At 65.2% G+C, this 26,420-nt stretch overlaps 1 protein-coding gene across 1 annotated transcript in view; it reads right to left on the bottom strand.

Annotated features, from left to right (window-relative positions):
- Positions 1-760: 760 nt before the first annotated feature.
- Positions 761-26,420, bottom strand: part of Prex1 (phosphatidylinositol-3,4,5-trisphosphate dependent Rac exchange factor 1) — a 90,124-nt gene continuing 64,464 nt past the window's right edge. Inside the window, 25 exon segments of the mRNA XM_048349590.1 lie at positions 761-907; positions 1,730-1,797; positions 1,903-2,005; positions 2,737-2,909; positions 4,424-4,490; positions 4,777-4,891; positions 4,992-5,135; positions 5,979-6,078; positions 8,091-8,311; positions 8,704-8,745; positions 9,997-10,125; positions 12,446-12,619; positions 12,885-12,973; positions 13,689-13,901; positions 14,593-14,845; positions 15,633-15,780; positions 15,782-15,844; positions 16,177-16,338; positions 16,521-16,708; positions 17,198-17,315; positions 18,208-18,344; positions 19,046-19,131; positions 19,283-19,431; positions 20,042-20,134; positions 21,204-21,346. Coding sequence (XP_048205547.1) covers positions 865-907; positions 1,730-1,797; positions 1,903-2,005; positions 2,737-2,909; positions 4,424-4,490; positions 4,777-4,891; positions 4,992-5,135; positions 5,979-6,078; positions 8,091-8,311; positions 8,704-8,745; positions 9,997-10,125; positions 12,446-12,619; positions 12,885-12,973; positions 13,689-13,901; positions 14,593-14,845; positions 15,633-15,780; positions 15,782-15,844; positions 16,177-16,338; positions 16,521-16,708; positions 17,198-17,315; positions 18,208-18,344; positions 19,046-19,131; positions 19,283-19,431; positions 20,042-20,134; positions 21,204-21,346 — 3,221 coding nt within the window. The 3' untranslated portion in view covers positions 761-864.

Genomic DNA, 26,420 nt, shown 5'->3' on the forward strand with positions numbered 1-26,420 from the left:
GCCCTGCTCAGGGAAGGCTACACCCCAACAGGAAGCTAGCCGGCCTGCGCCAGGCCACGCCCAGGGCTCGGCCCGGCCACCTCTGCACCCCAGCTCACTCCGAGGGCGGAGGGCAGGGCCGGCGACACCCCGCAGCCACCCCGTGCGACCCCGCCGTTGAAGAAGGAAATGCTGACCGCTTTACATTTTTTTTTTCAATAATTTAGTTTGTTTTGTTTTTTAGTAGAACTGGGAGAAGCCGTCGATGCTACCGAGCATTGGTCCCGTTAAGACGATAAGACTTTCCTTTCGAATGTAAAATGTCAAAGAGAGAATCGTACAACCTTAGAAAAAAAAAAAGTCTCTGACCACGTCGACGGATGGCAACGAAAACCTCAGTATAAATCACAGGATGTCACGCCGTATAAATAAAGATGGAGCCGATCCTGTGCCCGGGGCCGGCGGGCTCTCGTGTCCTCCGGGTACCGGGCCCTGACCCTGGTCCCCGTCTGTCCCGGCGGCCCACGTGTGTCCAGTGGGTTAGTACGGGGCCCAGGGCGCGGCAGGGGGCCGGGGCGGAAGCAGGAAGCTTGGTCCCAGGGCGTGGGCCCCCCCCCCCAAGGACCAGGCGTTCCAAAGTGCAGGCCATGTCCCCCGAGGGCGCCGCACCAGGGCCTGGCCCCCCCGTGAGCTGCGACCTCAGCTCCCCGGGGCCCCTGGATCGAGTGTGGAGGGGGCGCTGCGCGGGGTCCTTCCACGGCCGGGGCTCCCGCTGTCCTCCGCGGTGCGCGGAGGCCGGGCGGAGGCCTGCGGCCCGCGGCGCCCCCCCCCCCCCCCGACGTGGCAGCTGCAGAGGCGGTGGCCGGGCACGTGGCGCGTCCGTGCTCAGAGGTCTCCGTCCACCGGGGGCTGGCAGAGGCGGTAGAGGCTGGCGGGGGACAGAGGAGGCCGGAGGAGGGGTCCCGTGAGCGTGTCCACCTCTGTACCACAGGGGACTCGTGCCCACGGAACGAAGCTCCGCAGGGCGAAAGATGCGGGGTGACAAACGCGCCCCCCCCCCCACGCCTGCCCTGCGAGGCGGGCACAGGGTGACCACGCCCGGCTTCCGCCCATTTCCCCCTCCGTGAATCCCGGAGACCCCTGCTGCCGGCCCTCGTGGCACCCTCACTTCTGGAAGGGAGGGGGCCGCCGAGGGAGGGGCCAGCCCCGTGGGGGGCCACGGTGGTGACCGGGCAAGCAGAGCTGCGGCGGACATGCCACAGTGGTGGGGCTGGGCGTGCAAGCCAAGGCGGCCAGGTTCCCGATTCGGGCTGGGCCACCTGCCAGCTGTGTGCCCTCGACAGGACACCAAACCCCCCGGGGCCTGGGGGCGCTGGGGGACAGCAGCTGGGCCTGGCTCACACGGGGGGCATGGGACCCCGCCACTTCTGCAACTTCCAGGGAGTCAAACACCTCTAAATACATTACTCGGGACTCATGGGCGGGGCAGAGGCCTCGCGTGGGGAGGAGCAGGAGAGCGGAGGGGACGTGGCACCCGTGGGTGCAGGGGGCAGGGACCAGCGGAACAGGGATCAGCCTCTGTCTGTCCACCCAGCCAGAGCCGCGATCTCCACTCCCCATACACGAGGGGGTGCCCCTCACCGCAGCTGCAGCTGCCGGGGGTGAGACCCGAGCGCAGTGGCAGAGCCAGGCCCTGGCGCTGGCCTTGGGGGGGGCGGGGGAGGGCTGTGAGGGAGGGCCGGCCACTCACCGCGGTGCCCCCTGGGGCATCTGGTCCTTGATGCGGAGGTTTTTGGCCAGAATCTCTACCCTGGGGCCCTGGAAATGAAGAACTGTCAGGCTGGGCGGCCCCAGGGGCTGCCGCTGCCCCCTACAGGCAACACCGTGACCGTGGCTGTGGCCGTGGCCAGGCCGGAGCCTCACCTGCTTGCGCATGATGTCCGTGGCCTGCATGATGCACTTGGGCAGGAGCCCGTGGCTCCGCGCCAGGATGGCCGCCTGCTCCGCCGAGACACTCAGGGTGCTCCTGCCACAGGCGGGAGCTAATGAGAGGCGGGGCCACTCCGAGCCCCACCGTGGCCTCCCTGCCCGCCGGCCCCCGGGCACCCTCCGGCCCCTCCCGGCTCCCTCTCCCCAGCCGCACCCCCTCCGCCCAGGTGAGGGAAGCAGGAGGCAGGGTCTCCGTGGACTCCCTGGGGGCCGGGGGGTAGCACACGGGAGCACGGGTGAATCCCCGCAGGCCTCTGTGTCAGCACAGGGCAGGGCGGACGGGCACCCCGCCAGCCTCAGGCTCGGTGCCCACGACACCGGGGAGAGGTCCCACCACGCTGAGCCCCTCCCCGACTCGGCACGGACGGGGCTCTCCTGGCACTGCCCCGTGTCCAGGAGCAGCGGTACCCCACGATGCCTCCCAGCGGGGACTGGGCAATGGCTTCTCCCCCACGAACCCTGAAACTGCCCACAACGCCGCTCTCAGACCTGCACGTGCCAGGAGGAGCCTCACAGAGCCAGCCTCCAGGGACGGAGGACAGGGGCCCAGACCCGGGGCTGTGCCACCGTGGGAGCACATGGGGACCTCACGGGGGCGGGGGGAGGGGCACAGCAGCAAGGACAAAGAGCAAAAGGAGGATGGGAGGGACAACCCACAGGATTCTGGGTTCAGGACCCTCTCAATCCACACACACACCAAGGCCAGCAGGAGCCCGGCCTGGGCCAGCCTCCCGCACCCCGCCCTGTCCCGCGGGGCGCTGTGCTCACCGCTGCATGCCCGTGCCACACATGGCGATCTGGCAGGCCCCCAGGCGGTAGCAGAGCTCGGAGGAGATGGGGATGAGGCTGACGCCTGGGCTCCCGCTGGCCCCGGGCCTGGGGTGCACCAGGGACTTCATGAGGCGGCAGAGCTCGTCCAGGGCGTTGATGGGCCGGATCAGCTGCGGGGAGGGAGAGGAACGTCACGGGGTGGGCGAGGCCCCGCTTCCCTCCAACGGGCACGGCACCGCCTAACCAACCTGCTTCAGCTCCTAGAACCGCCTAGAACCTGCCTCGAACCACCCCTGGCGCCCCGCCACCCACACGCTGGCGTCCAGCGCCCACCATGTATTCCAGCCTTCTTCACGGTGTGGCTGTGCCCGCTCACCCTCTCCAAAGCCCTCATGACCAGCTCGGGGGTCTCTCCCCACAACAAGCCTTCCACGGCCTTGACCTAGACGCCTGTGCAGACATGAATGGCAGTCCACTAGCCCCGCCCCCAGCCGCCTGTGCAGACGTGAATGGCCGTCCACTAGCCCCGCCCCCAGCCGCCTGGGCAGGCACGAATGGCAGTCCACTAGCCCCGCCCCCAGCCGCCTGGGCAGGCATGAATGGCAGTCCACTAGCCCCGCCCCCAGCCGCCTGGGCAGGCATGAATGGCAGTCCACTAGCCCCGCCCCCAGCCGCCTGGGCAGGCATGAATGGCAGTCCACTAGCCCCGCCCCCAGCCGCCTGGGCAGGCATGAGTGGCAGTCCACTAGCCCCGCCCCCAGCCGCCTGGGCAGGCATGAATGGCAGTCCACTAGCCCCGCCCCCAGCCGCCTGGGCAGGCATGAATGGCAGTCCACTAGCCCCGCCCCCAGCCGCCTGGGCAGGCATGAATGGCAGTCCACTAGCCCCGCCCCCAGCCGCCTGGGCAGGCATGAGTGGCAGTCCACTAGCCCCGCCCCCAGCCGCCTGGGCAGGCATGAATGGCAGTCCACTAGCCCCGCCCCCAGCCGCCTGGGCAGGCATGAATGGCAGTCCACTAGCCCCGCCCCCAGCCGCCTGGGCAGGCATGAATGGCAGTCCACTAGCCCCGCCCCCAGCCGCCTGGGCAGGCATGAGTGGCAGTCCACTAGCCCCGCCCCCAGCCGCCTGGGCAGGCATGAGTGGCAGTCCACTAGCCCCGCCCCCAGCCGCCTGGGCAGGCATGAATGGCAGTCCACTAGCCCCGCCCCCAGCTGCCTGGGCAGGCACGAATGGCAGTCCACTAGCTAGATGTGGATGGCCCTCTTCCAATTTACAACCTTCTGTGCAACTGGGATTACAGACGTGCACACTATGCCTGACTTGTTTATGGAGTTGGCGGTCTCACAAACTTTTTGCCCAGGCTGGCCTTGAACCTTGATCTTCCCAATTTGTACCTCTCCCAGGAGCTGGGATTACAGGCACACCCAGCATGGGTTTCATGACTAATCTGCGTGGGGCTCTGACCCACAGAGCGCATGGGTAAAGGAAGGATTAATGAGCAGGGCTCAGGGGACTGGACGTAGCTAGCGTAAATCACCTGGGGAACCCCCAGGGGAAGGGGACACCCCAGAGCTTTCAGGGGGCTCTGCCGGCTACAGAGGGCTTCTTGGCCAGGAGTCTAGCTGGGGTGAGTCCCAAATCCAGAGCCCACACCAGCCCAAACTTCCCACGACGGGAGACACACCTGGTCGATCTTGACGGCCGTGGTGCTGGCGTCGGTGGGCAGGTTGGACCGCTCCAGGTAAAAGGCCCTGAGAGGAAGTCAGGGAGGGAGGGACGTCCCTCAATGTCCCCCTGCCCCGGGCCACCGCCTGCGCCCTCCTCCCTGGGCGCCACGCCCCACTCGGCCCCTGCCCTGCGGAGTGGATGGGCAGCCCAGCCCGGCAGAAGGGCCACGGGGACGGGATCCACACAGCCCTGCGCCGGCAGGCTGCTGGCCAGGCCTCGGGTGGGCACGGCCTCGGGTGGGCACCTGGTGGGGCTCTCATCGGGCAGGGCCCTGGCGCACCGCAGGGGCTCGGCCCCTCCCCGGGGTACCTGAGCTTGCGGTAGTACTGCTGCACCTTCTCCAGCGACTGGGCGTTGATCTCCTGCTCCAAGTCCTCCACCGCCTGGCTGCCTGGAGGCGGAGGCCCCTCCACGTGGTCCAGAGCTGTGAACAGGAGTGGGGAGGGTGGGTGGTCCGGGTGCCGGGTGCCCCGCCGCCCGAGCCCCTCCCACCCACCCCCCCCCAGCTGCAGCCGGAAGCTCACCCTTGGTGAAGAGCACGGTGTGCAGCCGGAGGCTGGCCCCGCTCTCCAGGCGGGACGGCAGCCTGGAGAAGTGGAAGCTGTCGAGGTAGAAGACCACCCTGAGCGCCTGCCGGCCGCCCTCGATGTGGTAGAAGACGCTGGTGTCTGTGGAGGGCAAGGCGGGCGGGCGGCTCAGCGGGAGGCCCAGCCTACACTGGGGCTGCTCCCGCATGCCGGCACCTGCTGTCCGCCCCAGCCCGATGGGCTCAGCCCCTCGTCCCCCCCCCCCAGCCTTGGGGAGGGGGCACCCCGGGGCGGCCTTGTTCTCCCACCCTGTGCTCAAGAGCTCACTCTGACTCACTCCCCGACGGCGCGGACAGGCCCTGGTCCCCGCCACTCCATCCTGGGCGGCCCAGGCAGGCCAAGCCTTCCGGAGCATCCCCCACGCGGGCTCCTCCGAGGCCCCGCAGAGGCTGCCCCACCGGCCGGGCCTGTGGCCCCGGTGTCACTGACCCTGTCCCTGCCCCTTTCAGGCATCTGTGTGCCCAACTCGGCCCTCCAGTCAACACTGCCGAGACTGAAGAGGCCCCGGCACCCCGGGCAGAGGGCGGTAAAGGGGTGAAAGATGGGTACTGAGGCGGGTGCGGACAACATTCTTTATGCAGAAAGCAGCATTTAACCTTTCCAGTTCACTGAGGCGGGGAGGGGGGGGGGGGGGGTGGGAGGGAGGAGGGGGAGGGGGAAGGAGGACGATGGAGTCTTAGTTATCGCATAAGGCCTTCCTTGCAAGACCGAAGGCTTCACCCTGAGCACGGGCTGTGGCTTTTTCACACGCTGTGGGGACCGCTGGGTGTGAGTGAAAAGGACACGGCCCAGAGTGGCCCGGAAACGCCTGCCGTGGCCTGAGCGTGGCGGGCAGGGGCAGCCGGCCTGGAAGCGGGGAGGGGCTCCGGCCACTCCCTCCCCCCCACCCCCGCCTCTCATCACCCCGCCCCCCCCGCCACTCACTGGCCACGCAGTTCTCATCCAGCTGCTTGAAGGAGAAGCTGACGTTGTCCAGCTCCGACAGCGTCACCCACAGGTCCTCCAGCATGCTCCGCTCCTCCTTCTGCGGGGACAGGCGCGGGGGGGGGGGGGGACCTCGGACGCCGCCCCAGCCTCCGCTCCAGCCCCCACGGGTCAGGACCCGGCTCTGCCCTGACGGCTAAGCAGCCCCAGGGACGCCCTGCCTCCCACGCGGGCACCAAGGGCCCGACTTAACCACGCTCTTCTCCACTCGGCCCACCCAAACTAACAGCCCACCCCCCGGTACCGGTGACCACTGAACACCCAACTCCCGGCCACCACCACGGCCAAGCGTGTAGCCTCCCAGCGGGGCCAGGCCAGGGGCTGGGGGCCTTCCCTCCATCAGGACCGGCCAGCACCTCTCCGGCGCATCCCAGGCCCCCCTGCGCCCCTCGGGGCACGCTGCCTCGGGACCCTTGCACGTGCTGCTCCCACTGCCCAGCACACTTCTCCCCTGGCTGTTTTCCTGGCTGGCAAACACCTCTGCTCCAACATCACCTCTTCAGAAAGGCGGCTCTGCCCACCTGCTCCCAAGACGCTGTATGGTCGCCTGCCTTTTCTGCACTGTGGGTGGCCCCGGCCCAGCCGCGGCTCAGTCCACCTGCCCCGGCTAGAATGCGAGCCGCAGGTAGGGAACTGGGCCCCGTGTCGGGCTCTGGGAAGAGGGTGGCAAGGGCTGGTGGCCCAGGGCCTTTCTGGGCCCTGGGCTGGACTGGGCTCCTGGCCCCCTAGGAGCCTGTGCCACCCAGCAGTGGCAGCAGAGGGCGCTCCAGGGCTCAGTGCCTGTCACAGCTGGGCCTTGGACCTGGGGGCCTAGCTTGTTCCAGGGACAGCACACACACCCCATCTCCACACTACAGGTCATCCGTGCTCCCTCTCGGCCCAGCCCCCTCGCTCCCCCAAATGCCCGTGTGCCTGGGGGTCACCCTGGGAGTGGAACACAGCTGTCCCCCGCCAACGCAGACCCTGGACTAACAGGACTGTTTTGTTCACCCATGGCCCCACCCCTAACAGCAGCACACCGCAGGTGCTCGACAAGTCCTGACGGTATGGTGGTGGGCAGTCCCCACCTGACACACAGCACCTCCACCATCACCACCACAGACACCTCCACCACCATCACCACCATCGCCACCAGACACCTCCACCACCAATCACCACCACTGCCACCACCACCACCATCACCACAGACACCACCACTACCATCACCACCACTAACATCACCGCCACCATCACCACCACAGACACCTCCACCACCATCACCACCATCGCTACCAGACACCTCCACCACCAATCACTACCACTGCCACCACCACCACCATCACCACAGACACCACCGCCACCATCACCACCACATACACCTCCACCACCATCACCACCATGGCTACCACCTCTGCCATTGCCACCACCATCACCACCATCGCCACCACCGCAGACAACACCACTACCATCACCACGGACACCTCCACCACCACCATCACCACCATCGCCACCACCACAACCTCCACCATTGCCACCACCACCACCATCACCACCATCACCACAGACACCACCACTAACATCACCGCCACCATCACCACCACATACACCTCCACCACCATCACCACCATGGCTACCACCTCTGCCATCGCCACCACCATCACCACCATCGCCACCACCGCAGACACCACCACTACCATCACCACGGACACCTGTACCACCACCATCACCATCATCACCACCATCGTCACCACCACAACCTCCACCATTGCCGCCACCACCACCACCACCACTACCATCACCACCATGGACTCCTCCGCCACCATCACCACAGACACCACCACTACCATCACCATGGACACCTGCACCACCACCATCACCATCATCACCACCATCGTCACCACCACAACCTCCACCATTGCCGCCGCCACCACCACCACCACTACCATCACCACCATGGACTCCTCCACCACCATCACCACAGACACCACCACCACCATCACCACCATCACCACCACGGACACCTCCACCCCCATCGCCACCGCCTCCGCCACCTCGGCCATCGCCCCCACTCACCGCCGCGGCTGGCGCCAGCAGCGACTGGCAGTGCAGCAGGACGCCGGTGGCCGCCACCTGCTCCAGCCACTTGCGGCTGGCGTCGCGGCTGCTCTCCTCGTACTCGCCGTTGTTGTTGTAGCGGTAGCTGAGGGCGGCCAGCAGCTGCTCGGAGAAGGTGCACACGGCGGACACCAGGGCCTGGGAGAAGACCGCGTCCCTGCGCAGCTGCAGCTCTGCGTCTGGGGGGTGCGAGGCGCTGAGAGGGGCATCCCGGGCCAGTGGGGCCCAGCGCCTCCCCCACCCCCCACACGAGAAAGCCGGGCACCCAGGCCAGTGCCACAAGTCGGTTCTCCAGAAGCGGCTGGCGCGCCCCAAATCTCACCTCTCACCCCGGCTGCCGTGTGCCACAGCCCCCCCCCCCTTTCCCGGGCCTCGCCCGGAGGCACGCCAAGCTCTTCTGCCGAGCCCGCGCTCCCTGCCGCCTGCTCCTCCCGCCCCACCCCACCCCACCCCCGCCGGCCGAGCTCGGCCCTGGAGACCCGCCTCCGCTGTCCCATCTGAGGGGGGCTGCAGGATCGTGGGCGGCCACAGGGCCTGAGTGGGGACACCGGAGCGGTGACGCGGGGCTCACCTGTGCACTTCAGCAGGGCCAGGAGCAGCTGGTTCTTCCCATCTGCGGGGAGGGAGAGGGAGGCAGGTGGGAGGGGGGCTCCCGGAGGGGGTGCCACGTGGGCCCTGTCACGCTGCCCCCCCCCCGGGAGCTGCCCCCTGGAGCCCCAGGATGGCCCCGGTCAGGGCAATGGCGGAGGGGGACCCTCTCCACCACACCTCACACCAGGCCGTGTGTGGGTACGTGGGTGTGCACCGACTCGCTCCCCTCACGGCACCGGAGGGGGGGGCGGGGCGGGACCGCGAGGCGAAGCCCCTGCACGCTCAAGGAACCAGAGGAGAGGCCAGGGCCGCACAGCCACAGGCGGACGGGCCGGGGTTCGGGCCCCGGCAGCTGAACCCCGGAGCCCATTCTCTTAGCCGACTCGGCTTGAGAAACAGGACGGCTCGGCGTCAGCCCCAGGAGGCCGCGCCCCAGCGCCCTTGCACCTCCTGCTTCTGACTGAACGGGGGCTGTCCCGGGGTCCTGACCCAGGAGTGCGCACGGCCCGGGCAGGCAGACACCGGCCCAGAGGAGCCAGAACAGCCCCTGGCTGTGGGTAGACGGCGACCACCGGGCTGTTCGGGCGTATGCACGCGCCTGCGCCCAGCAAGGCCGGCCCATCATCTCCTGGGCACCGCAGCCCTGTGCTGCGGGCTCTGCGGCGTTGGCGGGCGGCGGGCTCTTATTGAACTCTGCAGCATGGATGCTTACTTGCAAAAGCCCCATAATGGGGCGTGGGACTTCCACGATAGCAGAAGGAACGGGGGGGGGGGGGTGTCCAGTTTTGGAAGCTGAGACAAAGACGAGTCCAGTGAGCTGGGCGCTGGTGGCTCACACCTGTGATCCTAGCCACTCGGGAGGCTGAGATCTGAGGATCATAGTTCGAAGCCAGCCCGGGCAGGAAAGTCCCTGTGAGACTCCTATCTCCAATTACCCACCAGAAAACCAGAAGTGGCGCTGTTGGCTCAATGTGGTAGAGCGCTCGCCTTGAGCCGAAGAGCTCGGGGACAGCGCCCAGGCCCTGAGTTTGAGCCCCACCACCACCAACATCAAAACACACAGAAAAACCAGTCCAGCCTGCCAGCCTCCTGACCGACCTTAGAGAAGCCTCCTCAGCAGAAATGGCCTCCACTTGGGCAGCCCCGTGGTCAGTGTGGATGGCCCTGAGCTCCCTCCCCAAAAAAGGGGGACCCACTCCTGCCCTGCCCTGAGCCTGCAGAGGGGCCTGTTCCGGAACACCCTGGTGGCACGCCGCCCCGCCCACGTGCTGACCTTCCACGTATCTCTGGATGTTGTCCACCAGGGTCTTGATGGAGCTGGGCAGGTTCCAGGGGTCCTCCTGGATGCTGGTCTGGATCAGGCTCCGGCCGCGGATCATACACTCTTCCTTCTGCTTGAACTCTGGGGCAGCAAAGAGGCATGAGGGCAAGGAAGGGAGGGGAGTGGCCTGCGCCCGTCACCAGCTTCCAACGCTCGTAACCTAGACCCAGGCGCCTGGCAGGGCTCCTGGGTACTGTGTGGTTATCACCCACGGAGAGCAGAGGTGGTAAGGGTGCCGCTGCTCCCTGTACCACTCCCTCGGCAGACATCACCAGTCAACCTCAGAGCGCCTTCCTGCTAGTGTGGGGCTGTGACTCCTACAGCTGTGGTAAACCCAGGGCAGACATCACAAATCCATCGTGGCTGCTTTCCTCTCAGAGCTGGGTGCTGTAGCCCCAAGTTTCTCAGGGATTCCTCCGTGGAGGCACATGAATGGTACCCAAACCCTTCCCCTACACAAAGGAGGAAGCTCAGACACAGAGTAGAAAAGCAGCTTAAACCTGGCCCCAGAAAGACCATCCAAAGGCCAGCCAGACACGGGCCCTGGCCTTATGCCCTATTCCCAGCCTTCTGAGGCATCTGTGGGCTTGGTGTCTCTGCACCTCTGCCTTCTGAGGCCCAAACCTGCAAAGAGGAGGACGGCACCAGGGGCCCTGCCTCCTGCTACTTCCTACCCCCTACTTACAGCCTGCATCCAACTCCTACACAAGGTCAGGGCAGGGCTGGGCTCACCAAGGCTGGCTCTCAGGAACCCTTTACTAAATGCCAGGAGGGTGGATAGGTAGCTGGATGGGCAGATGTGGTTAGTTGGGTAGATAAGTGGGTAGATGGTGGGTAGAAGGTAGATGGATAAATGGATGGATAGCTGAATGGGAAGATGTGGGAGGTTGGGTAGATAAGTAGGTGGATGGTTTGTGGGTAGGTGGATGGGTGGTGGGTGGATGGGTAGGTGGGTGGGTGATAGGTGGGTAGCCGAATGGGTAGATGTGCGTAGTTGGGTAGATGGGTGGGTGGATGGTAGATAATGGATGGGTGGGTAGGTGGGTGGGTGATAGATGGGAAGCAGAATGGGTAGATGTGAGTAGTTGGGTAGATGGGTGGGTGGATGGTGGATAGTGGATTGGTAGGTAGGTGGACGGGTAGATAGGTAGTAGAATGGGTAGATGTGAGTAGTTGGGTAGATGGGTGGGTGGATGGTAGATAATGGATGGGTAGGTAGATGGATGGGTAGATGGGAAGCAGAATGGGTAGATGTGAGTAGTTGGGTAGATGGGTGGGTGGATGGTGGATAGTGGATGGGTAGGTAGATGGATGGGTAGATGTGAGTAGTTGGGTAGATGGGTGGGTGGATGGTGGATAGTGGATGGGTAGGTAGATGGATGGGTAGATGTGAGTAGTTGGGTAGATGGGTGGGTGGATGGTGGATAGTGGATGGGTAGGTAGATGGATGGGTAGATGTGAGTAGTTGGGTAGATGGGTGGGTGGATGGTGGATAGTGGATGGGTAGGTAGATGGATGGGTAGATGTGAGTAGTTGGGTAGATGGGTGGGTGGATGGTGGATAGTGGATGGGTAGGTAGATGGGTGGGTAGATATGAGTAGCTGGGTCGATGGGTGAGCAGGCAGACAGTGAGCAGGCAGACGGGCATACAGGCGAATGGTAATGGGTAGGTGGGAGGACCTGAGAGGTTTCATTTCAGGTGTCTGAGTTTGGTGCAGGTAGGGCACCCGTGAAGAAGAACACAGCCCTGGGCAGGCCTCGGGACATGCTGCTGTCTGTGGTTTGCACTGGGTCACTGCTATAATTCATCACTGAGATATGCATGGCACACTGGCTTTCCATAGTTTGATAAAGTGTTTCCGGAACTCAGTTTCTGAAGGGGAGGAGGGCTTTCAGTACGAAGAGGAGGAGAAGCTGTGTGTGGATTCCGTGAGCCCGCACGGGCCTATGCATTCGCGCTCACAGGCCTTCCCTTCCATTCCCCGCAGTGTCACCCATACAGCTCAGGAGGCCCAGGGCCGCCTGGGGCACAGATGGCCTCCCCGCAGAGCCGCGCTGGCAGGCTCTGTGTGGCCTCTGCCACACATAGTTGGGGTTCTTGTTTTGTTCTGGTTTTTGTTATTTTTTTCTGTCGGTCCTGGGCCTTGAACTCAGGGCCTGGGCGCTGTCCCCGAGCTCTTCAGCTCAAGGCTAGCACTCTACCACTCTGAGCCACAGCAGCACTTCCGGTTTTCGGGCGGTTCAATGGAGATAAGAGTCTCACAGACTTTCCTGCCCGGGCTGGCTTTGAAACATGACCCTCAGATCCGGCCCATGGCTGGAACCCGCCAGCCCCAGCCTGGCTGGGCACGAGGCCTGGGTGCCCCCTGGCCGGGCCCCTCCAGGGGCGCTGGCTGCTCACCTTGCAGGCTGTGTTCCATGGGGAAGTGCCGGGCCTCCTCGAACGCCCTGCTCATGACGGGGCCCTTCAGCAGCCCGTTGATGGCGTCCACCTGGTTGAAGAGGTGCTCCAGGCAGCCGTGCAGCTTGTCCTGCTTGTCCCACGCCATGCGCATGTCACAAGGCAGCTCGTCCCCTGGCCACGGGAAGGAGACCTCAGTCGGCAACTTCCGCCTCCTCCCCGAGGGCAATCCGCTCATCAAACACACCCACCCACCCGCCAGACCCACAGAAACGTGCGGCCCCGCCAAGACCCGGTCTGGGGCTGGACAGACTCAGAATCCTGTCGGTGCCTTGCTTCTACCTTCCCTGTGTGGTCTGGGGTCGCGTGTGGGCACCCCAAGTATTTTCATGGCTCCGGGCCCTGGTACCCCCACCCCCCTCACCCCTGCCGCACTCACCCGACCCCATCTCGTCGCTGCCCAGGTAGGAGCTGTTGCTCCTCACGCTGGTGTAGGACAGGACCGAGTCCCGGTTGCTGTTACACTCGCTGCAAGGGGGGAGACTGAGCTCAGGGACCTCGGCCTGCCCCAGCCCAGCCCGCAACGCTCTCCTCGGAGGATGGACCAAGGCCTGGCCTCGAGTGGACGGACACGGGGCAGGGTGCGGCCTGGGAGGCGGGAGACGTCCAAAAATGCAAGGGGGGAGGACGGCAAGCATCTTCGGCCAGGTGTCACCGCTGTCCCTCGTCCCCAGGGTCCCCGGGCACCTGCCTCCTCCCGAGACAACCCTGCCCGACACGCCTGCCCACGCCACACTAGGGAACGCGGCAGGAAGGGGGCACCGGAAGCCACAGGCCTACAATTCCTTCCAGCGGCCCTTTTCGATAATGAAGGGGGAACAAGCGTGTCCAGAGAGAAATGTGCCCCTTACCTGACTTACAAAAAAGGAACCCCTCCGCACATCGCCTTTACAGGAACAACAAAAAATACTTGCAAAAATCTTTCTAAAGTCCACTCCATTCAAATTAAAAGAAAAGAAAACCTAGAACTGGAAAGCTTGGACCCAAGTCCAAGGACACAAAGCCCCCGGCGGCCCTTGGTCCTGCTGTGCGGCGCGGTGACCGCTGGACGCGGGGTGGATGGCACGCGTCCCCCAGGGACCCCTCGTGCGACCGAGGCGGAGCCCGGGTCCACAGCAGGCTTGGGCGGGGGGGGGGGGGGGAGGGGGCGCGGCCCTGGGCCCTCCCTCCGGGCCCCAGGCACCTGTAGGAGTCGCGGTAGCTCATGGTGTCGTGGCCCGAGTCCTCCTGGTCCTCTTCGGACACCTTGAAGCACACTTTCTTGCTGCCCCCGTGGTCGGTCCGGTCCGCCTCGCTCTCCTCGCTCACCAGTGGGGAGGACGAGGACGAGGCCCCCTCGGCCAGGGGTGCGTCGCAGGCCCCCAGGGAGGTGGGCTCCGTGATGGTGGACAGCAGCCTGCAGGAGGGCAGGCCCATGGGGTCACCGGGGTCCCAGGCTCCCCGCCTCAGCCTCCCGTCCCACCTCACGCAGCAGCGGGGCTGCCCGGTGCCGCGAGCCCCGTGGAGGAGCCCCCGTCCCCGCTGTGGGGGCCGCGAGCTTTGGCGGGGCTGCTCCTGGGGGTGAGGCCAGCGGGGGTGCCGTGCCCCTCCCCACAGCCTCGGGGGACAGCGTGTCCAGCGGCCTTCCGGGGCTGGACAATGACCAAGGCCCCAGCCCTCTGTCCCGGCAGCTCTGGACAGGGGCTGCGCTGCCCCGGGGCACCTGGCACCTCGTGCAGGGAGGTGCGGCCTCGTGGGTGGGGTAGGGTGGCAGAGCGCCGGCTGAAGGCAAGCCCCGGGCGGCCGCACCTGTTGATCTTCGAGACGCGGTGCCCTGCCCCCCCTCACCTGTTGATCTGTGTGAGGCACTGCCCTGCCCCCCCGCACCTGTTGATCTGTGACGCACTGCCCTGCCCCCCTCACCTGTTGATCTGTGACGCACTGCCCTGCCCCCCATCACCTGTTGATCTGTGACGCACTGCCCTGCCCCCCCTCACCTGTTGATCTGTGTGAGGCACTGCCCTGCCCCCTCTCACCTGTTGATCTACGTGACGCCCTGCCCCCCCTCACCTGTTGATCTGTGACGCACTGCCCTGCCCCCCCCTCACCTGTTGATCTGCGTGACGTACTGCCGCATCTCCCGCAGGGCCACGTCCAGCTTGGTGAAGAGCTGCAGGAAGGCGTCCTGTACCTCCCGCTCCTCCTGCTTCAGCAGGAAGCTCAGGCCGCGCTCCTCCTGGCCGCCGGCTCCCAGCCCCGGGCCTTGCGTGTCCCCGTCAGCGGCAGGGGGCAGGCACTTCCAGGAGGGGGCGGCCATGGTGGTGATGCAGTGCTGCGTGTAGGACTTGGGGTTCAGGTGGCCTGGAGCAGAGGGGGGAGACGGCGCTCGAGTGCGGCCCCCATACACAGGTGCGGGGTGGGGGGAGGAGGAAGGAGGGTACAGGCCCACCACAAGGACTCCCGTGAAGGACAAGTTCCCTGTTCCCCGTTTGCACGACTCTTTGTTTGGGGGCAGAAGCAACAAGGTTTTGAACTCAGAGCCTCGTGCTTGCCCGGCTGGCGCTCTACGGCCGAGCCACGCCTCCAGCCTTGGTTTTAGCGGGTTGTTTCGAGGACTGTGTCTGGCTTGCCATCCGTGTGGGGGGGACTGAAGCCCGAGGCCTAACCTGACTGTGCCAGGCGTCCCGTCCTTGCGGGACGGGGGGCGCCCACCGCCGCCGCCAGCCCCCCTCTGCGGACCCGGGGCCTCACAGAACCTGCCGCCCGGGCTAGCCTTCGCGGCAGACCTCCATCTCACCTCGCAAGCAAGCCAGCACTGCGGGTTCCAGCCACCAGGGCCTGGTTTCCCCTTCTAATACCTTGGGAAGGACGAGGGTACCCCGAGAAGGGAGTTTGTTGGCTATGAACAGGACTTTGGCCACTGTGGCCATTTTTCCCATGTCAAGCGTAGGCACGGTGGCTGGAACCCGGGCAGCCTCGCTTTACCGCGAGGCATCCTGAAGGTGAGAGGGGATGACTCCGAGAGAAAGGAGGAGCCTGGGCCTCCGGTGGCGACGACGTCCCCACTCCATGCCCGGACCGAGGGGGACCCCCCCGCCCCGCCCCGTGAGAGCCAGCAGGACTTCCGGCGGCCACCACGCTCGGGTACCTTGCTCGGGGTCCAGGCCGATGAGGGAGGGCTTGCGCCCGAAGCGTATGCTGAAGGACCGGCCCACCGAGGGCGTGGCCTTGGGGTAGGACACTTCCATGAGGTTGATGTGGCAGTTGGTGGGGCAGAAGTCCAGGCCGCAGAGCGGGGTGCGCGTCGGGGGACGCCTGCTTGAAGGGGGGGCTGACCCTGCTCTTCAGCTGGGCTGCGAACTGAGGCGGGGGGGGGGCGGGTGGTGAGGCCGAGGCCCGCTCTGCCCGCTCTGCCCGCTCTGCCCTGGCCACGGGCCCCTGAGCTCGACAAGCAGGCAATGGCTGGAAGTGTAAAGGGGGCCCGTGCGGCACCCCCGCTATGGCCCCGTTTTGGGGCCGGCCTGGCAGGAGGAGAGGCCACCGAGTGCTTGCAGGCATCGCTGTGCCACGTCAGCCGACCCCAGGCACCAAGCTGAGAGCCCCTGGGGCCCAGGCCCACACGCCGGGCACTGAGGGCCCCCAGGGCAGAGGCCCCCACGCCGGACGCGCCGGGCACCGGCCGGAGAGCTCACCTCCCGGTAGCAGGCGATCCTGCGGCCCACGCTCTCCAGCCTGGTGTCGCACAGGTGGCGGAACTCGTAGTGGGACATGGTCACGATGGCGCCGCTCATGGCCATGAGCCGCTCGCAGTTCTGCACGAAGGCGCTGTCGTCGGCGGCGAAGGCCTCGAGGACCTGCGGGGACCGGGGGCGGGGCTCAGTGCCCCCCCACCCCCACCCCCCGGGCACCGCGGTCGCTGGCAGGGGCTCCTGAGGCCTTGTGATGCCCGAGGGGGAGCAGAGGCTGGGGGACGCTGAGCCGCACCCCCATTCCCGGGGGTTCCCAGGGGGCAGGGGGCAGGGCTAGACGGCCCGACCTTGGCGGCGAGGCGGAAGCAGCCCCGGGGCTCCACGATCTTCTCCAGCACGTGGCACCGCACGCCCGCCGTGCTCACGTACTCGTACACCACGCCGTGCTCCAGGTGACCGTTGTCCACCGTCAGGCTGACCACGGGGCTGTCCTCGCGCAGGCTCAGCTGGGGGCCCAGCAGCAGCAGGGGCAGGGCTGGAAGCCAAGGGCAGAGGGCGCTGAGGGGGGGGGTGCTGGGGGGGAGGGGGTGCGGCAGGGCCGTGGGAGGGGGCTGCGGGGGAGGGGGGCCTCAGAGGGCCCTGTTCCCCAGGAAGCCGGCTGCAAGGGAGCAGGCAAAGGCGGGGGAAACTAACCCTAAGGCCCTGAGCCGGACAGAACAGAGCTGTCAGGGTGAGAAAAACAGCGGGAGGAGGGGGACCAAGGTCAGTAACATCCGGGCTACCAGTCAACCCCAGAGCCATCAACCCAGGAAGCTTCTAGAAGCTGCAACAGAGGAGAAGATGGAATCTCTCTAGAGCCACAGAGGAGAGTGCAGGTCCTGGTGGGCTTGGTTTTAGCCCAGGGCGGGCATGTCAGGAACTGCAGCATGGCGGGGGTGGGGGGGTGGGGTGTGTGTGTGTGTGTGTGTGTGTGTGTGTGTGTCCGCTGCCCTGGGGGAAGGGGGGGGCTGGCCACCTCCCTTACCTGGGTCGGGGTGGTGCTCCTCCCCGGCGTCCTGGCCACTGGGGTCCTCGGGGGTCTCCTGGCTGGCCCGCGCCTGCTGGGCGTCCTCGGGGGTGTGGTAGACCCACCGGTATAGACCCTGAGAGGAGCCATGGGGCGGGGAGGGGGGAACACATGTGACCCAGGCCCGGAGGTGGGGGACAGGACAAAGCTCCCGCTTTAAGCCTGGCTCTAACTCCGTGTCCAGAGAGGCCAGTGTGGCTCCTCTGTGCTCCACACAGACACCAAGGGGGAGCAGGCCTGGCCATGAGGGCCAAGGCCGGGCACAGCGGCTCCCACAGGCCATCCAGGCTGCTCCGGAGGCTGGGATCTGAGGATGGCGGCCCAGAGCCAGCCCGGGCAGGAAAGTCCCGGTGAGACCCCGATCTCCAACCGACCACTCAAAAACCAGAGGTGGTGCGGTGGCTCACGCACTGGAGCGCTAGCCTTGAGCACGAAGAGGCTCAGGGGCAGCGCCCAGGCCCTGAGTTCGAGACCCAGAACCGACAAGAAAAAAGAAGAACCTAGGATAGGAGGATGTGTGGATGGGGGATGTGTGCCGGTTCCAGGCAGCGCCTGAGACTGTCTGGAAAGTAATTAGAAGGGACTGGAGTGTGGCTCACGCGACGCCGCCCTTGCCTAGAACACACGCAGCCTTGAGTTCAAGAGCCGACACCACCACCACCCAAAAAACCCCACAAAACCAGGAAGTAAAAAGGGCAGGCCGTCGGCGGTCCATTCGCAACTGCTGGGCGCCATGGACCGGCTGCGGAATGACCGCCACCCTCCCCCGACGCCGGACCCCAGCCACACAGCTGAGGCCCGCTGGACATCCATCACCCGGGGTGTTGAGCACTTACAACAGGCAGCCCTCCCCCTCCCCCAGCCTCCTCCCCAGCCCAGGGAGGAGAAGCCGGCCCTCCTCCCTCCGCCTCTGCCCTCTGCCCTCTGCCCTCTGCCCTCCCCCACCCCCCGCCTCCTCCCCGGCTCACCAGGGCCTCCTCCCGCCGGCTGCGGAAGGCCTGGAAGTGCTCCAGGACCTCCAGGGCGCCCCCATTCGCCACGTTGCTGCCATTGACCTTCAGGACACACTGGCCGGCACAGAGGCCAGCAGCCAGGGACGGGGAGCCTGGGGCGGGAGCACAGGCAACGGTGGGCGCTGGGCCCGCCCCGAACGGCACAGCCAAGCCTGCACCTGCCGCTCTCCTGGAGCCGCCCGCTGCCCACCGGGCGCCGTCCAGGAGAAACTGGGGCTTGGGGGCTGCGTGTCCCCGGGCCGTCCGGGGGCAGCTCCCTGGTCTGGCCAGTACAAGCTGAAGGCACGCACTCAGGCCGTGACAACCGGCACTTTAACGAGTAACAAGACACAGACCCACCCTAGAGGACTAGCAGACCCTCAGCGCCCGCTATGGTAAAGCAAGCTATGAGCGCGTAAGCTTGACAAAGGGGACGCAGCGGGGCAGGGCTGGCTCTCTGGGGACAGAGCGGCACCTCCGGCCGTGTGCAGGGCAAGGCAGCCCAGAACACAGGCCTCCACCTGGCGGCCCCGGGCCTGACCAGGCCACACAGGAGCCTGTGGGGCCAGAAAGGTGCATTTCCAGCTTTCCTTAGGCCACCAAGCCTAGCGGCTGTGGGCCACCCCCTCCCTGGCTGGGAACAACCGACCACGCCTGTGGGGTGAAGTCCTAGGCCCTCCGCCGCTCCCCGTCTGCTCCCTGTCCTCCTCTCGGGGCCCTCTACCCGCCCGCGAGCAGTGCGAGCGGTGGCGGGAGTCACAGCCCCGAGGACCCTGAGCTCCACCACACCGGCAGCCCTGGGGTTCCCGCTCACCTCTGCCCACAGCGTAGACGTAGGGCGGGGAGGCCCCCCGGATCTGGAAGCTCAGGGCCTCTGGGTGGTCGGGGATTTTGATGGTCCTGTGATGGCAGAAGCACAAAGAGAGACCCTAAAGGAAAGCCACAGCCCCCCTAGCCCCGAGGACCCCCGGCGGGCCCCCGTCTCCGGGGCTGCCAGCTCCCGTCGGCTGGGCAGCCCCTCCCCCTCCTCGACCCGCCCCGGGAGACCCACTCTTTGGCCTTGGTGGCCACCAGCAGGCGCAGCGGGCGGCGGGAACAGAAGGACTGGTTCAGGATGGTCTCCACCTCGGAGAAGGGGCGCAGGAACACCAGGTCCTCGTTGATGGAGTAGATCTTCCTCCCTGCCTGCAGACCAGCCATCTGGAGGGCGGGGGGGGGGGGGGGAACCAACGACAGGGGTTACTTACCTTCCTCTCTAAGGAACCCAGAACGTTCTAGAAACCCAGCGTGCTCCACAATCCCGAAGGAGGCCTGGGGTGAGGAGTCCCCAGCCCTGGCTCTGGGTAACGAGCTGCAAAGGGGGGCACTGAAGGGGGAGGGCTGTCAGCGGATTCCCCGGGGGGTGGGGGAGGAGACACTGATGGCGCTGACCACCCTGGGGTGGCCATCTGGGGAGTGACCACGAAGCAGGACAGGCTGGCCAGAACCAAACCTCGGGGGGCCCCCTCCTGCCAGCCCCTCACCGAGGCGGCCCTCTGAGCCCCACAAGCAGCAGACACAGCACTGACCCCTGGCGGCCAGGGAAGGCTTTTCCATCGTCCCAGTCTAAAGCCCTTTCCCGCACTTCCCCACATGGCCCAGGAGAGGGCAGCAGCGGGCCGGGCCAGCATCATCCTGAGCCCCTGCTCCATCCCAGATCCGCTCCCTAGCTTCTTCCACAGACATGGGGTTCACCCTCGGCCTCTACCCCACCACCACCGGCATGCCACCTGCCGCCACTCCCATCCCCGGGGCACCTTCGGGGCCTCACCTCGGCCAGGGAGCCCCTCTGCACGGACTTCACCACCACAGCCTTGTTCTTCTCCTCGATGTCAAAGCCGTAGTCCTCCTCCTGGGGCAGGATCTGAGGGCCCGAGGCAGAAAGACCCACTCACTGGGGGAGGTGCCTGGGACACCTGGACCCCACAGGACTGGCCCCTGGGCTCCCTCCTCCCAGCTCCATCCAGTACGGGTGCGGGTGGCCACAGGCGGGCCAGCTAGGTGGAGTAAAACCAGAGTGCCGCCTCCCTCCTGCGGGCCTGAGGACAGTCCTCCTCTCATACACGGCTCCGGCATCTAGCATACTGCAGGTGCTAATGAATACGATAAGCCCCAAGGCGTCCTGCCACCAACCACCTGGAGCAGGAAGGGAACTCGAGGCACGGAGGCCCCTGCCGGGGCAGGGTGACAGAGGGTCAGAAGGTTTGGGGGTTTTGATGGACATACGGGAGCCCAAAAGCATCCGCTGAAAGCCGGGCACTCGTGGCTCACACCTGTAATCCTAGCTACTCAGGAGGCTGAGATCTAAGGATTATGGTTGGAAGCCAGCCTGGGCAGGACAGTCTATGAGACTTTTAACTCCAATGAACTACTCAGAAAAAAGCCAGAAGTGGCTCTGTGGCTCAAGTGGCAGAGTGCTAGCCTTGAGCACAAGAGGCCCAGGGACAGAGCCCAGGCCCTGAGTTCAAGCCACAGGACTAGCAAAAATAAATAAATAAATAAAATAAAATAAAGCACTTAGGGACCCAGGGCACTGGTCCCTGACTTCAGCAGGGCCCGTCCAGACCCCGGGACGAACCCCACATACGCAGGGCTGAGAGCTGCTCTAGGCAACAGCACACACTGCCCCCTGACTTCAGCGGGGGCCCCTCCATACCCTGGTACGGACCCCACGTTAGGAGGGCTTCTGCCTCCTCCCCCCCAGTGGGCATAGAAAAAGGACTGGGTACACCAGGCTGGCAACTGCTGCTTTGAATTCCAGGGACAATGACAGCAACCGAATGCAGGCAGGACACTGCTCCCCGAGAACTACAGCTCCAGGCCGTGCCCCACCCCCCAAAGCGCCCATCTGGGTGCCCTGTCCCCCGAGTCCGCCACACAGCACCCGTGTGCCCACGCAGAGCACCTCGCCTGGCCGGGATCTGCAGGCCTACCAGCAGCCGCTTGGCCAGAATGTTCTCCAGCAGCTTGAAGTCATTGCGAAGCAGCTTGTTCCTGCTGCCGGTCCCCTCCATCTCCTCGTCGGCGTGGAAGCGGAAGTACTGCGGCTCGTCCTTGAACTCGCTCTTCTCTAGCACTGCGAGCACAAGCGCGACGCGTGGTCAGACGCACAGGGCACAAGCACAACGCGCAGTCAGACTCGTGGCTGTCACCAATGCTGCTGGCCACAGCCGGGAGCCGTCCCCTGTACAAGTTTGGTTTGGCCAACGTGGTATTGAACCGAGATGGAATTATGGGCCAACGTGAACATATCAGGGTGTTTCCCAGACGGATCTGGCTTTCTGACTTCTCTAGAAAATTCTGAGCTTGTCCCAGCTGCTGTAAAGACGCGCTGTGAAGCCGCAGTCACCAAGGGAGCAAGGGACGGTGGCGGCAGATCGCTGTAACCCGTGGGTCAGGAGGAGCCGCCGGGAGGCCCGCGTGAGTACAGGCATTTGAGAAACGACTGCACCACGCCACAAAGAGTGCTGGGAAAACGGACGTGTTCGAGAGGAAGAAAACAAGAGCAGATCCCGACATCACACTCCCTTTCAATGAAAGAGCTGCACGTCAGCGGCGAGGCTATGGCCGGCGTGGGATCCGCTCTCCGTGCTCAGGTGGAACACAGGTCCACGTGCAGGACCCTGAAAAGCACTGCACTGACGTTAAGAACTCCATCCAGTCTCCTCCCCACAGGCAGGGAGCTGGTTCTAAGACTCCTGCAGTGTCCAAATCCAGTGAGTAGTTAAATGTATAGGATACATCAAAAATAACCTATCAAGCCAGGCTCCCTTCAGTAAGTCTGTGATCCTAGCTCCTCCGGAGGTGGAGATCTAAGGACCACAGTTCAAAGCCAGCCTGGGCAGGGCAGTCTATGAGACTTTTATCTTCGACTAATCACCACAAGGCCAGAAGTGGAGCTGTGGCTCAAGTGTTAGGGCACTAGCATTGGGCAAAAAAGCTCAAGGACAGTACCCGGGCCCTAAGTTGAAGCCCCAGGACTGGCACACAACAAAGAGATAAAACAAAGGCAGAAAACCTAACAAACCAACCAGGAAAGGCTGAGAAACCCAAAGCAAAACGGAATATAGACAAGCCCTCGGCAGGTGAGGAAACCACTGGGAATTGTGGATGGGAACACGAGCACACTAGCGACCAGAAGCGAGCCGTGAGATGCTTCCCGCCTAGGACCGAAGACGCAGGCCAAACCCAGCCACTATGCTTCGGAATAAAAATTGGTTGTAGGGGCTGGGAACACGGCCTAGTCGTAGAGTGCTTGCCTCGCATGCATGAAACCCTGGGTTCGATTCCTCAGCACCTCATATATAGAAAAAGCTGGAAGTGGCTCCGAGGCTCAAGTGGTAGAGTGCTAGTCTTGAGCAAAAAAAGAAGCCAGGGACAGTGCTCAGGCCCTGAGTTCAAGCCCCAAGACTGGCAGAAAAGAAAAAGAAAAAGATTAGTTGTAAACAGCCACACTTTTTTTATTTAACCTGTCTGTAAGGTCCACCCCCAGGAGGGCTCCATGCAGATGCCCCCACCTGTGTAGATCTGTACCCAGTACCTGAGTCACCTAGGTAACTGGCACACCTGGAGGCAGTTAGCTCCCCTTAGCTGAGATCACATCCAATCCACCTGGCCGTACCTCCCGCCTTTCCCTATATAATCCGGCTCAACACAGTCCCCACAGTCTTTCTTTTCTCTCTTACTCTTTTTCTATTTTTCCCTTCTCCCTTCCCCTCTGTTCTCCCCACGCCTCCATCTTGTGTGGGCTGGCAGTTTGCTCTCCCCACCAATAAACTCCTTTCTGCCTGAACCACGTGGCAGGTTTCCTTTCTGGGCAAACCTTACACTGTCATCGGTGGCCGGACTGAAGTTACAATGCCCCAAACTGGGTGACTGTTGTGACAGTCAGTGCAGGGCCCAGAAAGCCTGGATCTGCACGGCTTGGTGCTGCGTGCTGCCCAGGTCCGGGACACGCCAGGAGTCCGTTCCTCCGTCCGTCCCCCGCCTCCCCACCGCCCCCCCCCCAGCACCTCCGGTGTGGGGTGTGGGTCCTGAGGCCTGGCACCCGGAAGCCATGCGCTCAGCGTCCTTTCCTCCTTGTAGCTCCTTTAACTGAGGAGGAGACAGAGGCCCAGAGAAGCTAAGTGAACCACCCGAGGGCACGGGGCCAACCCTTACCCCAGCACTGTCCCCCATGCTCCCCCTCTGCCCGAACGCAGGGCATGAAGGGAGACAGCAAGGCTCGGTGAGGCGCAGGTACCTGCCTCAGGTGGGTGGGCCTGCCAAGAGAGCCACTGCTGCCTCAGCCGGAGCCCGAGACGCCCGTGGCCCCCGGCTCGCCCGTGGCCCCCCGGCTGAGGCTCCATCCTAACTCGTGGTGAAATGGAAGAAGGCCCAGGACCCACCTCCTCCTCCGTCACAGGACAGCTCTCGGTACCCTCCTGTCCCCGGCCCTCCATTACCTCCTGGAGACATCAGACAGGTAAAGGGCTACTTTCTCTAGGGCAGAGGAGGGACTCCCTCTGCTCCCACTGTGATCAGGAAGGAAGATTCTGGAAGGAGGAGGAGGAGGTGTCTGTGGGGCCGAGGTTGCTCAGGTGTGCTGCTGGCTCGGCCAGTAGGCCTGGCTTCCCTCTCTCGCCAGGCTGCTCAGGCTTGGTACGTAGAGTAGGAAGACACCTGGGTTCGAATCCCCGCCCGGGCCACTGTGAAGCTCACGCCTCTCCTCTGGCCTCTCTGAGCCTCCCTCCTACAGACACGGCGTGCCTCACTGTCCCTGTGCTGGGCAGCCCCAGCCTCGAGAGCTCCTCCCTGGCGCGTGCGCGGGCCCACGGGCCCGTGTGGACGTGGCAGAGGGGGCGGCGGCCGCGGCTGCGCCCCCACACAGCCCGGCCTGGCCCAGCCCCCGCCGCGGCCGCCCGAGGCCCAGCCCTTTCCTATTTTAGCTTGTTTGTGAGTTTGTGGCAGAGCAGGGGACAGCCGCACCCTATCCCCCCCCCCCAGGGACCCCAACGGCATCAGCGCTGTCCCCCGAGTACACCCACCCCCCCCCCAGGGATGTCGTCAGACAGCAGCCTTCCCAGAACCCCTAATTACCCTCGCCCACAAATAAAGGGTTCCGCCAGCTGACGGGAGGCCCCACGGCTTCTGGGAATGACGGGCTTGGAGAGACCGGGCAGAGGCCGGGACTGGCCCGTCCACATCTGCTGGGGACATGGCGGTGGGAGGGACTTCTGACCGCACAGAACCATGGGCACGCCAGTTCAGGTGAGGCCTCCAGGGGACACTGAGGCCCGAAGGAGCACACGCCCGTGAGAGTCCGCGAGGGCAGGCCCGGGCCCCCACCTGCTGCTCACGGGACAGGAGGACCCGGGAGGGAACACTGCGTCCCACGTCGGTCCTGTACGTCAAGTGTTCCAGCTGCCCAGCCGTCTGCAGCTGCTCCTGGGCCACGCAGAGCCCGCGTGCCTCCCGTGCCGCCCGTGACGGGCAGCGTCACTGAGATCAGTGAGGCCCACCCAGCAGAGGCCAGGGACAGGGCCCAGGCCCGTGGCCCCGTCTCCCCGAGTGACCGCCCGTGAGCCCTTCCGGTGGCACTCGGGCCAGGCCAGGCCACCTTCGGCCAGACGCGAGCCGTCACCTCCCCCAGCACCGGCTCAGCCCCCAGGCCAGCGGCCGCTGTCACAGCAGCCGGAGACAGCAGAGAACAAACACCCCAGCCAGCGAGGACCGCGGGGCCCCACGGCCTCACACCGCGGGAGACACGGCACCTGTGCACGGGCACACCCACAGGACGCACGGGGCACACCCACAGGACGCACGGGGCACACGCAAGCACACCCACAGGACACACGGGGCACACCCGCAGGACGCACGGGGCACACCCACAGGACGCACGGGGCACACGCAAGCACACCCACAGGACACACGGGGCACACCCGCAGGACGCACGGGGCACACCCACAGGACGCACGGGGCACACCCACAGGACGCACGGGGCACACGCAGGCACACCCACAGGACACACGGGGCACACGCAGGCACACCCACAGGACGCACGGGGCACACCCACAGGACGCACGGGGCACACGCAGGCACACCCACAGGACGCACGGGGCACACGCACAGGACGCACGGGGCACACGCAGGCACACCCACAGGACACACGGGGCACACGCAGGCACACCCACAGGACACACGGGGCACACGCAGGCACACCCACAGGACACACGGGGCACACGCACAGGACACATGGGGCACACGCAGGCACACCCACAGGACACACGGGGCACACGCAGGCACACCCACAGGACACACGGAGCACACGCAGGCACACCCACAGGACACACGGGGCACACGCAAGCACACCCACAGGACACACGGAGCACACGCAGGCACACCCACAGGACACACGGGGCACACCCACAGGACACACGGGGCACACGCAGGCACACCCACAGGACACACGGGGCACACGCAGGCACCCCCACAGGACACACGGGGCACACGCAGGCACACCCACAGGACACACGGGGCACACGCAGGCACACCCACAGGACACACGGGGCACACGTAGGCACACCCACAGGACACACGGGGCACACGCAGGCACACCCACAGGACACACGGGGCACACGCAGGCACACCCACAGGACACACGGGGCACACGCAGGCACACCCACAGGACACACGGGGCACACGCAGGCACACCCACAGGACGCATGGGGGCACAGGGGGGCACACATGCATACACAGGCGCACACACTGGCATCCATGCCCAGTTCTGGAACAAGCAGGGAAATGACCCACAGGCACACGCACATACAAGTACACACACAGGCACGCACACATAGAGAGGTACACACACAGGCACATACACAGGCACACACACATAAGCAGATAGGCAGGTGAACACGGGCATGTACACATCCGTGTACACACACAGGCGCACACACACACAGGTGCACACAGGCAGTGAGTGCCGTGTCCCCACTGCCCAGCGCTGTGCCAGGCACACCGTGGTCACCAAGCAGAGGACAGAGCCGCAGACTGGAAAGCCAGGTGAGGTCTGGCAAGCAGGACGGCATGGCTCCAAGGACAGCCAGTCCCTGCTGGGAAGAGCGATGGCGGGAGGGACCCGAGAGACGGCGTGCACGGCGTCAGGGAGA

The sequence above is a fragment of the Perognathus longimembris genome, chromosome 6 (genome assembly GCF_023159225.1).
Source record: "Perognathus longimembris pacificus isolate PPM17 chromosome 6, ASM2315922v1, whole genome shotgun sequence".
Lineage (NCBI taxonomy): Eukaryota > Metazoa > Chordata > Mammalia > Rodentia > Heteromyidae > Perognathus > Perognathus longimembris.